The sequence below is a fragment of the Psammomys obesus genome, unplaced genomic scaffold (genome assembly GCF_907164565.1).
Source record: "Psammomys obesus unplaced genomic scaffold, mPsaObe1.curated_primary_1811, whole genome shotgun sequence".
Classification (NCBI taxonomy): domain Eukaryota; kingdom Metazoa; phylum Chordata; class Mammalia; order Rodentia; family Muridae; genus Psammomys; species Psammomys obesus.
In genome coordinates, this window is record NW_026592510.1 from 4,107,559 (window position 1) to 4,118,689 (window position 11,131).

The 11,131-nt window shown below is 42.0% G+C and overlaps 1 protein-coding gene across 2 annotated transcripts in view; it reads left to right on the top strand.

The window, feature by feature from the left end:
* The window catches only part of Lipa (lipase A, lysosomal acid type), a 79,009-nt gene that overhangs the window by 39,344 nt on the left and 28,534 nt on the right, over positions 1-11,131 (top strand). Inside the window, exons 1-3 of one of the 2 annotated variants that reach the window (XM_055614139.1) lie at positions 1,150-1,245; positions 3,835-4,087; positions 5,496-5,613. In XM_055614139.1, the coding sequence (XP_055470114.1) occupies positions 3,983-4,087; positions 5,496-5,613 (223 nt within the window). In that variant the 5' untranslated portion in view covers positions 1,150-1,245; positions 3,835-3,982. Of the gene's footprint in view, positions 1-1,149; positions 1,246-3,834; positions 4,088-5,495; positions 5,614-11,131 lie in introns of those variants that run through there. The other variant, XM_055614140.1, reaches the window with a different exon arrangement.

Below are 11,131 nucleotides of genomic sequence, written 5' to 3' on the forward strand. Positions count from 1 at the left end.
CACACACACACACACACACACACACACACACACACACACACACACACTGGTAGCAGTAAATGACCAAAAGAGGATTCACAATCAAACGTGTAAGAATGTGCTGTGTTTCTGGAAGGACTTGCCTCTGTTATTTTTGCACATCACTGCTTTCTTGGCTCTGCATCTGCAACACGTGCGCTTTGGTCTGTGTGTGCTAGCGCGCTGCACAGACAGGCTGCCTGGAATACCCTTGTTCGAACCAGCACTTAGGAGTTGTCGTGTTCGTACCGCACATGCGAAGTTTTCTGCCCTTACAGAAAGTTAACAGCTAAATTACAGAAAGCCAAGGCCTTTAATATTTCCCGCCATTATTCCTCAGATGTAAGTGCAGAATCGGCATGCCTTTGGATCCTGTTGTGTCACAGCGTTTGATTTTTAAAAGTTATTGTTTGGGTTCCTGACTGAGTTTCATAAAAAGTCATAAGCTGAGGTTTGGCTTGAGGTAGGAGAGAAGGTCAGCGATTTTTGAAATGGCTCTAAGCATACTTTTGCCACTCTGTGCTACGCATCTGTGTGCTGCAGTGGTTTGACCATCGACAGTTCTAGCATGAAAAACATCAACCAATTCTGAAAACTGTGGAGGCTGCTGAATCGGTGCTGCGGCATCCAGTAGTCAGTCAAGATTTCTTTATGTGAAAATAAGCGCATCTGTCTCATTAGCGCACGAATTTGTTTTTGCTTTTGTTTTCAGAAAAATCATAAAATTACACACATATGTGTGTGTGTATAATATGTATATATTAACCAAAGAACTGCTTAAAAAGAAATTTCTTTATAATTTATTATCAAAAATGCTTGTTTTGTATACCCATCTAGGGGAGGTTGAAGACAATTTCTGAAGTCATGAGAGGGAAAAGGTTAGGATTCCCTGCTAATTGCTAGGTGTGCAGGGTACCTGCCAGCTTTGAAACAGGAGGCAGCTCTGACTGGTTCAGTTTAGAGCAGGGCTAGGCTGGGCTGGGTCTCTTGGGCAGACAGAAGGCGCATGCTCCTTTGAGTCCGCGTCCCAGGGCTAAGCAGATGGCCAGAAGGGGTGGAGTCACCGGGGCACTTCCCGGTGACGGACTGCTCTGATTGGCTGTACAAAAGGCCTGGAGAGGGTGGCAGCTCCACCCGCCCATCAGGTTGGTGTAAGTTCTGGTTTATCCGCGCTCGCCTGGCTACAGTGGGCAACACTCCCGGAGACAGTTTGGAGGACCATTCCGGGTGAGTGACGGCCTCTGGCCTGGCCCCATGCAGCGGGCTAGGTAGCTGGTGCCTTGCGGGTCCCCAAAGCTGGGAGGAGAGACCCCGCCATGGTCTCTGGTCTGTTCCTCTGCTCCGGGGCATGTTCTGCATCGGGTACGTGCAAGTTCTTTGGGGGCGGCGACGCCCTGGGTCTCTCCAAGAAGTGGCCTGTCCTTCCCAGGGTGCGGTCCCGCATCCTGGACAGGAGCGATCGGCGATCAGGGACCCTGGCCAAAGTTTCCGAACTTGGGGACAGGCAGAATGCGTGATTCTCAGTCCTCTTTGTTCACTCGTCCCGTTAGGTCTTTCAGGTGCGTGGTCAACGGCAAACTTGTGCGTGGGTCCTGGTTAAAAACCCCAGTGATACTGCTGTGTAATCACCTAGCCCTTTGCTTCCAGTGTTTGACTGGTGTGACCATGTTAGGTTGAAAATGAGCTTAGTAGGACTGTTGGTAGAGAAGCGGCAGACTGTTGGAGGCACTGCCAGGCGTGCAGCAGTTACTGAAAAACGACACAGGGCTCTTATTTTCATCTGTCACTGAGCTGCGGGGAGCTGGCCCAGCCCATTGTTTTTCAACAGCAGTATTTGTCATTTAGTTTGTGCAGAACTTGGCAGAGTCCTGGGGGTTCAAAGTTGAATCAGACTTAAGCTCTGGGCCCCCTCGCCTCGTTGTGGGGTGAAATGAAAGCAGAGAGATAATGAATTGGGTTGTTACAAAGCCAGAAGTTCTGTGACAAAGGTGTTCTAAGAGCCCAGAATAATACAATGACCTCAGAGCCTTATCACACAGTCATTTTTTGGGGGGGAGAATTACTTGTCAGGGTTATGGTGCAGTGCTGGAAGGAAAGTCTAAAGGCTGACCTTCTTGCCTGAGTAGCTTCCCCTGTCACCCTCCTGGAGTGGGTGCCATTTTGGAGATTGTATGGGGTTCTTTAAAACTGGCTTCCACCTCTTGCTTATTTTACATTGTGCTGAGAACCTTTATTATTATTATTATTATTATTATTATTATTATTATTATTTTTTTTTACACTCTCCCGCTTTTCAGTGTGCATTTTTGTTCTTTAGTGCTGAAGGACCTTTGGGGCAGTGACCTTGAGATAAAAGTACAGCCTTAGGCTGTACTACATAAAGTCATGCTGGTAACTTATAGCAGCAATAGGCTTGCTTGGCCAGCACAAATTCAAGATAATATCTCGTCCTGTCCAGAGTGCTGTGATTCAGTATACAGGAGAACTTACACCCACCGAAGGGAGTCAGTTCTCTTCTGCAGTCTCCAGAGAGCCAGTTTCCTAAGAAGCGTGGAGAACACTTGGTTTAAAGGAGTCTTTATAGTCTTTATTTATTATTATTATTTTCTATTTATTTATTTATTTATTTATTTATTTATTTATTTATTTATTTATTTATACAATGTTCTGTCTGCATGTGCCCTGCACACCAGAAGAGGACACCAGATCTCATTACAGATGGTTATGAGCCACCATGTAGTTGCGTGGAATTGAACTCACGACCTCTGAAAGAGCAGCCAGTGCTCTTGACCTCTGAGCCATCTCTAGCCCCCTATTTATTATTTTGAAACTACAGAATTGAGATATTAACATTGACTAGCAGGATGTATTGTAGACATTTCTAAGTTTTGACATGAACAAATGCCCATGAAATTAGTTATGTTTGGTAGAAGGAGCACACACAGCACCCCAAGAGTCCCTGTGCATGGTCTTCGGGGAATTTTCTCTCCTGCCCTTTCTTCTCCCCAGACATTAATCTGTTTTCTGTTAGTATAGCCTAGGTTACATATTCTCCAAGTTTTTAACAACATTGGAATAATTCCTTCCCTCTCCCCTCTTACCCTTCCTTCCCTGACTTCTTTGATGTGGCATAATTATTTTGAGATTTGTCTGTATTGTGTGTTCATTGCTGAATTATGTAAACCTATAATTTGTTAATCTCTTGACTCATTTGGTTTGGCTTTTTTCCACCCCTAGCTTTTGGCCTTTATATACAAAGCTGCTACAATTATGTGCAATTTATGTACAAGTCTTTAGGAATATTGTGGTCTACTCTTTTAAAATGATTATATGCATTTTTAAAGTCCTCGATTGCAGTCCCAACATTTCTTCAAACTTTAGTCTGAACCTTGTTACAGACTGTGTCACCTCTCTCTTAACATCCCCAGTACTTTGCTACACTGTAGCAATTTTGAGCCTTCACTGGGGTGATCTTTTTGATGGTTAGAGAGTTTCTTTTTTCTTTCCATTCATCTTTGTTAACTTGAGTGACAGTTTTGAATCTTGACATATAATTTCCGGAGAGAACAAACTTCACATATAGTGGCAGGCAATAGCTAATGTTGCCCGAACTTAAAAATGTATTTAACTCTCACGCAGAGGGGAAATGGTGGGAAATTCTGTGGCTCTTCCTTTTTCTTATCCTGAGTTCCCTGTGTGCTGCTTCTCTACAAATAGCTGGTTTACTTTTGTGAGGAGGTGGTATGTGTGTTAACTGGGGGTGGCTATTCTGTAGGCCTCTTAATGAAAACAAATTGATGTTTTTTCCCCTCCCAGAGACGGCTGGAGTCATTCCATTCATATCTGTCTTCCCTGTGGGGTTTTATTTATCCTAAATTCGGTTCAAGACTCTCAAAGAGGGCCCTGATCTCCCGAGGTGTGTTTGTGTGGTAAAATTCAGCTGGCTACTTTGAACGAGAGGAAGATGCAGCTCCTGGCCCTGGTGATATGTTTTGTCCTTGGGATCCTGCTCTCTGAGAGACCCACGGGGATTGTATCAGCTGTGGACCCTGAAGCAAACATGAATGTGGTGAGTTTCTAAAAGTCACATGCTTTTGAAATGCAGTGATGACGAGAGCTGTTTTCTTAAGTAGAGTTATATGGAGTCATAACTACAATCTCTTTATGGCTCATTATGAGTTTCACTTTTTTTGAATTGTGTGTGCCATTTCCTAAACTTTTCCCACTACATGCTGCTTACCATTGATAACCAGCTTCATCAGCCTGATGAACAAAATACACCAATTTATGCTAAATAATGTGTTTTAGTAATTTTATTTTTAAATAATTTTAAACACCTTTTTTTTTTTTTTTTTTGAGACGGGCTTTTTCTGTGTAGCTTTGGTTGTCCTGGACTAGCTTTGTAGAACAGGCTGGTCTTGAACTCTCAGAGACCTGACTGCCTATGCTTCCCTGAGTGCTTGGATTAAAAACGTGCACCACTGTACCTGGCTATTTTAAATATACTTTCAAACTGACGAAACTGTGTAAGGCCTTCACAAGAATGCCTTTGGTGAGTGCTGAACCTGAGCTGTGATTGAAAGTGCCCAGGAAACATAACCCAACACAGCTGTGAAAATATTAGAAGGGGTTGTTAGAAAATATAAGTAAAAAAATATTTAATTAAATTAAAGCATTTCACAATTAGTAATCTTAAGGAAACACTGAAATCTGGAAAAAAAGGATACAACAGCAAGAAAATATAGATCATTAAAGAAACAGCATCCTTAAATCAGAAGATGGATTGACCCAGCTGAAAAAAAGGGTGCCCGCAGAGACAGAAATACTTCTAGGAGACAGAATAGTATGGTATGACACAGGCCAAGGATAAGTTTCCTTTCTGGCATCCTGCTCTTTTAACAGTTCCTTCCTAAGGAAATAATGAGATTAAAGTCTTTCAAGTGTTTATGGCAGAGAGGATAATGAACACTTCAATCTTCCAAGTAGCTGATTTATGCTTTCCTACTGAGCTCGCAGTAACACTTGCTCCATGGATCTTTCCTTGTGGAGAAGTGAATTTGATGGCAGTTTCCTATTTTTCAGCTTTTCTTCAACCATTTTCATTTTCTTCAGATGAAGTTCTTTAGGCTTATTGCCTGGGTTAGGAACTTTAGACCATGAAAAATGTTAGCTGACATATTTGGAAATTAAGTCTTGATTTGTGCCTGATAGGCATTATGGAAACAATTTAACACACTTTGGAGTAAAGCATGCTCGGGTGATGAGTATAAAATACTCATGTATTTAAACCAGTGAGTATAAAAAGACTGGGTCTTGAGATGGGCTCTTGGTTACTAGATCGAGTAGACTGCAGTAGCAATGATTTCCTTTAAAAAGCCAAAAAGAAGTCCTTGGATTTGTTTCGTCCTTTCCGTATAACTTGGAGATTGAAGAACCAGAGTCTACCATGGAACAGTCATTGCCCTTTCTCTTCCTAGACTGAAATGATCTTGTATTGGGGATACCCTTGTGAGGAACACTCGGTCCAGACGGAAGATGGATACATTCTTACTCTTCACCGAATCCCTCATGGGCGGAAGAAACCTTTTGACAAAGGTATGGGTGTTTTCTGTGGAAGGATGTAATAGTGTTTAGAAGTCTCTGCCTTCTCTAAGTTGCTGACCAAATTCAGACTTCACTTGACAGTTTTGCCACAGGATGGCTGAAGGCCAAAGTACCACCTAAGCTGCCATAGCCATTTTAAAGCATGGCTGGCTTGTTTAATTTGTACTGGGATCTAAGGTCAAATTCCATTTAGAGTGTAAAAATGCCTCCTTCCTTTGTTTCTTAAGGAAACATTTTATGTTTTGGACTATTGTGAGCATTAAGCAGTTGACTTTTTTAACTTAAAAATTACTCAATTTGTTAAGAGGTAATATATTCAAATATTTCAAAACAAACAAACAATAAAAACAAAACCCAAGAGACTAGAAAGATAGGCAGTAAATACTTTTTTTTCTGTCTTACTTTCTAGCTTTTTAAAAGGTATTCTTGTTGTATAGTACCTTCGTTTAAACCTTTGTACCTTCCAAATGCTCATTAGAAACAAATATGGATTATTTTTCTGTTGCCACCTTTTAAATTCAAAATGTACCATAAAAGACATAGCCTTTTATTCTTTGAATTATTTATTCGCTATCAGCAAGCTCACAAAAAGTGGATTTATTTACTATTACAGAGATCTTCCCCATAATTCCTAGAGTGATTTTCTGAAGATACATAATATTTCATTGCACAGTAGTATCATGATTTGTTTAACAAGTGTCTGTTAATGAACATTTGTGCTAATTTGCATTTTCAGCTAACAAATATTGCTGCTCAAATGAAACAAAGCAACAACAGCAAAAATACACCCATATGTTATGCAAGTTTATTTATAAGATAAATTTTCCCCCAAAGGATTTTAAGGGCAGAAGGTGTATGAATTGTGTTTCTGACAGACTTTTAGAAAATTGCCCTCTGCTGATACGTGTGTTGATAGTGACTTTCACTAAGAATATGTAGCACTTGTTTTTAAACTTTGTTAAAATTTGCGTTTCTTAAAGCCTCTCCCTTCCAACACCCCAACCCTAGGCAGGAGAGAGAAGGTTAGTGGGAAGAAGGGGCACAGACCCCTTTACTTCTCCCAGCTGTTTAGGGTCAGTAGGTTCCCCTGGGGCTATACCAATTTCCATCCACAGCGAACTTGCAAGCAGGCAGTCTCCTCTGAGTCATTGTGTTGAACAGTTTCTCTCCATCAGCCACACTGTCCATCTCTTGTCACTCCAAACCGCTACAGGCCATATGCCAACACCGCTCACCACACCTCTCTTTCTCTGGGCACTCATATTTATAGTCCTCAGAGCCCTAGACCATGCTCCTCTATGCCCCACGAGGCAGGCCATTACCAGCTGGCAAAGACCATTCCCCACACGAGCCAGTCATTAGCTGTGGACAAACTAAAGCCCAAACTAAAATCCCACACTTGGGATTAAAGCAAAAACATATTTACATAACATAACTGAGTTTACTAGGAACCCAAAACTTTCATTACAGAATATATATAAGTTCTTATAGATTTGCCATAAAATATGTACCTGGGCATATATTTATATTCTTTTTTGAGAACTTTATAATTCAAGCAGAACTGTGGTCCTGATGAGGGTGATACAGTTTCTCGAGAAACTGGCTGGAAGTCCTAGCAGGTATCAGGATAGTGGATCTGTCTTTAGTCATCGCTCAAGATGCCTATTGCTCTTCTGAGAACCAAGGTCTGGGTTGAACTGTCTAGCTCTGTCTTCCGTTGGGGTTTTCACCATGCAGATGAGTGTTCTTTACCTCACACGCGTCTCCAGTGATTATTCGGAGTGAACTACAGATCTGGTGTGAATATGAGCGTCACACCTCTGCCTGTGTTTCTCTTTATGTCATGTGAAATTCCTATTTTCTCTCTCCCCATCACAAGGCCCTAAATAATGCTTACGTGGCTATGGCAGCGCTCTTTTCAAAATTCATTTGAGATTTTGTTTTAGTGTTTATAACTCTTTGCTATCATTTTCCTTTGTGAAGCTTACAAGATGAACCATGCATTGATCTGTTTTCCCTGTTCTCAAACATAAAGTATATATTTTATGCAAGAGCGGGCATATGATCTCAGTTTCCTTACACTTTCTTTCTTTTTTTCCAAAGCAGAACAAAACAAAATCAGGTTATTAGTCTGTATCTAAAGAGAATTAAGTGTGAATATTATTTTCTATACAGTTCTGAGCTAAGCAGTAATCACTAATATGAGCCATCATTCAAAGGTTCCAGGAAAAACCATGCTGAGAGATGTACCACCTCCGTTTCTACATCCCACCCCAGGCTTCTGTCTCCACACTGCAATGAAAGCCGTCAGGGCTCCACACACATCACATTGTGGCAGGTGGAGGTATTCCTGGGAAGGGAGGTACCCCCTCAAACAGACAGCAATACTTAGAGACAATAGACAGTCCCCTTGCCGGCTGGGGAAGTCTCCTCTTCAGAGTGCAGGACACAGATTGCCAGTGTTCTGAGTCAAATCTGTCTTTAGTTTTTCAGTCTCCATCTTTCTTCACAATTCTGAGGAGCTCCCACCCAGCCCTGGAGAGGCTGATGGTGTGTGTGTTTACAAGCCAGCCTCAGAGGGAACATTTGAAGAATTCTGTGACTCAGCTCTATAAAGGAGTGTAATTTTTCTAAGACTGCATAGACACTTTACCTGTGGTTTGCTGTCTTTGGCCTAACCCCAAGTTCTGGACAGGAGCTCTTTATTGTGGCTATGCAGGACAGTGTGCTTAGTGCTGTTAATCTGCCTTTCAGAAAGAAAGAAAGAAAGAAAGAAAGAAAGAAAGAAAGAAAGAAAGAAAAGCCAAAGAGAATACACAGTCCCCAAAATGGCAACAATCTTGTGAATATCACTTCCCTTTTGACTTCCTATAAATAGCACATCACCCTTACAGTGACCTAGCCTGGAAATTGCTAAGTCATTTTCCTTTTGTTTGGCATTGCTGGGGATTGAACCTGGCTCCTACTGCATGCTTGGCAAGCACTGCTGCCAAGCTACACCCACAATCCTCACAGAATTTTTTTTGATTCCCAGTCTCCAGGCCATACTATCCCTTGTTAATACCGTTCTCCTCTGTTCTGACCACACTTCCCCTTAGACTCTTGTTACCGTTCATCTAGGCACCTGGGACAGCACAGAAGCTGAGAGAATCTTGAGAGAAACACTTTGGGGTGAGGGGACCCCATATGCCAGAGAAAATGAATCTCAAAGAAGGAATATGGAAACTTAGTATTATGTTTTATGAAATTAGCTTTTAACACATTGAAAGTAATACCCTATAACCTTATTCTTTACAAGTAACTACAAGATACACTAAAATGTTATTTATTGATTGGGGTGATGTAAACAAATATGGGAAATGCTAGTTTACGGAAAAGTGGTGTGCTTGAATAGCTTCACTTAGGTGTCAGAAGTTCTGTGTGGACACAGGGCTGAGCCAGGTTGCCTGCTGTGTCCATGTCCTCCTGTAAGCTCTGCTGCTTGCTGCCTGCTGTACCAACTCCTCTGCCCTGTGTAGTTTTGCAGAGGAAGGTGCTTAAAGCTCAGCTGTTGCATGGTTTTGTGAGAGAACAATCTTTATGGATCTAATGGGGGAGATGCTCACATTCCTTAGTTTTCTGTCTTAGCTGCTTGTCTGCCCTTTTCACTCCATCCAAAGCAGCAGACTTTTGGAGAGTATGCTTGCAATTTTCCACTTAAAATACATTTAGTGCTAGGCTCCTCATCTGTGATTACAGCAGAGCATCGTTAATAGTGTCGGGGGTTGGCTGTCTCCCATTGGGTGGGTCTCAGCTTCGGCCAGGCATTGATTGGACATTCCCTCAATCTCTGCTCTATTTTTATTCCTGCACATCTTGTAGGCAGAGTAAATTTCAGAAGTTTTTGTGGGTAGGTTGGTGTTTCCCTTCCTCTACTAGGAGTCCTGTCTAGTTAGAGGGTGGCCTCTTCAGTCTCCATGACCCCTGCTACTAGGAGTCTCAGCTAGAGTCACCACTCTATCCTCCTAGAAGCCTATCCTGTCTTAGGTGTCCAGCTTGTCACAGAAATGCTCCCTCCCTTGGTTTCTCTTCTTTCTGTAGGCTCTCTGTCCTCCCTCACCCCACCTCCCCAGGTCTGATCTCCACCCTCTGTTGCCTGCTTTATTATTGCTTAATCCTGGTGGGGCTGCATTGCCAGCCACAGGGGAAGAGGACATGCTCAATCCTGATGTGACTTGATGAGCCAGAGTGGGTTGGGAAATAGGGGAAGGGAGATGGGAAAGAGGGAGTGAGGGTGGGGCAAGAGGGAGGGAAGTAGGGAGGGTGATCACAGGGGCTGTGAACAGAATGTATAAATAAATTAATTAACTAAAAACACATTAGTGAATGAGTGTTTGTGTGTGTGTGTGTTAGAGAGCACATTAGATATTCTTAGCTGTCATTCTCCGTTCTGTTCCTTAGAGACAAGGTCTCTCACTGAGCCTATAGCCTGCCTGGTAGCCAGCAAGTCCTAGTGATAGTCCTTTTAGGTTTTGTTTGTTTGTTTGTTTTGATGTGGGTGGTGGGGGATCTGAACTCAAATCCTCATAATTTCACGCAAAGTACTCTTTCTTACTGCGCCATCTTCCCAGCTGTAAGCAACCATTCTCATCAGATGTTGTGCTAGTACTGTATTTGCTGAATGCTTAAGGGAACTGAAACATGGAAACTAGTCATTTATAGAAAAGTGGTTTTGTTTTCATCTGCTCAGACTTACTGCTGAGTGTTAATGCTCCAAGGCTCTCATTTCCTGCTTGGACTAAAGATTGGAAAAGCTTGTATCTTTCTAACTTACTTCTGGAAAATTTCTAGGTATCTAGATCTTTGTGTTCTAGATCAATAAAGTCATTTACTGCTTGAGACGGACAAGGCAAAGGGCAGTCACCTGGGCATTTTGACGACAGAGGCAGTATTTCTTGAGTTGAGGATATACCCTTGTACAATAAGTATTGAGCAAGCCAATCCCATGATGACAATAATGTAGACTTTATTTAGCTAAAACAAGGAAATACTACTTGTGTCAGCATTAAAAAGAAAATACAAAGGACATTTACTTACTATTCGCCTAACTGGGAAATAAGCCAGTTTTTAAAGAGAACCTCATTTGTATCTGAAAAATTCTACATCGGATGGCCTGGTAGGTGAAGTAGCATTCTGGTCTGTGAAGACTGGAAACGGCAATGGGTTATGTCCGACTGGGCACAGTTTCCCCAGTGGGGGTGCCCACTGAGCCATTTGAGTGAAAGTAGGTGAAAGTTCACTATGTGGTTTGTGAGTTATCTGCCAAAGAAAAGACTCCAGACTTTTGTTTCGATTTGGTTAATTAAGTTAGCATGCTGGCCCATTCTAGGTTTTCCTTTCCTTAGAGAAATCCTCCTTTTGAAGGAAACCATTTGTGGGCTTCTGGCTTGTTTTACTTACCTCCTTCTTTCTTTCTTTCTTTCTTTCTTTCTTTCTTTCTTTCTTTCTTTCTTTCTTTCTTTCTTTCTTT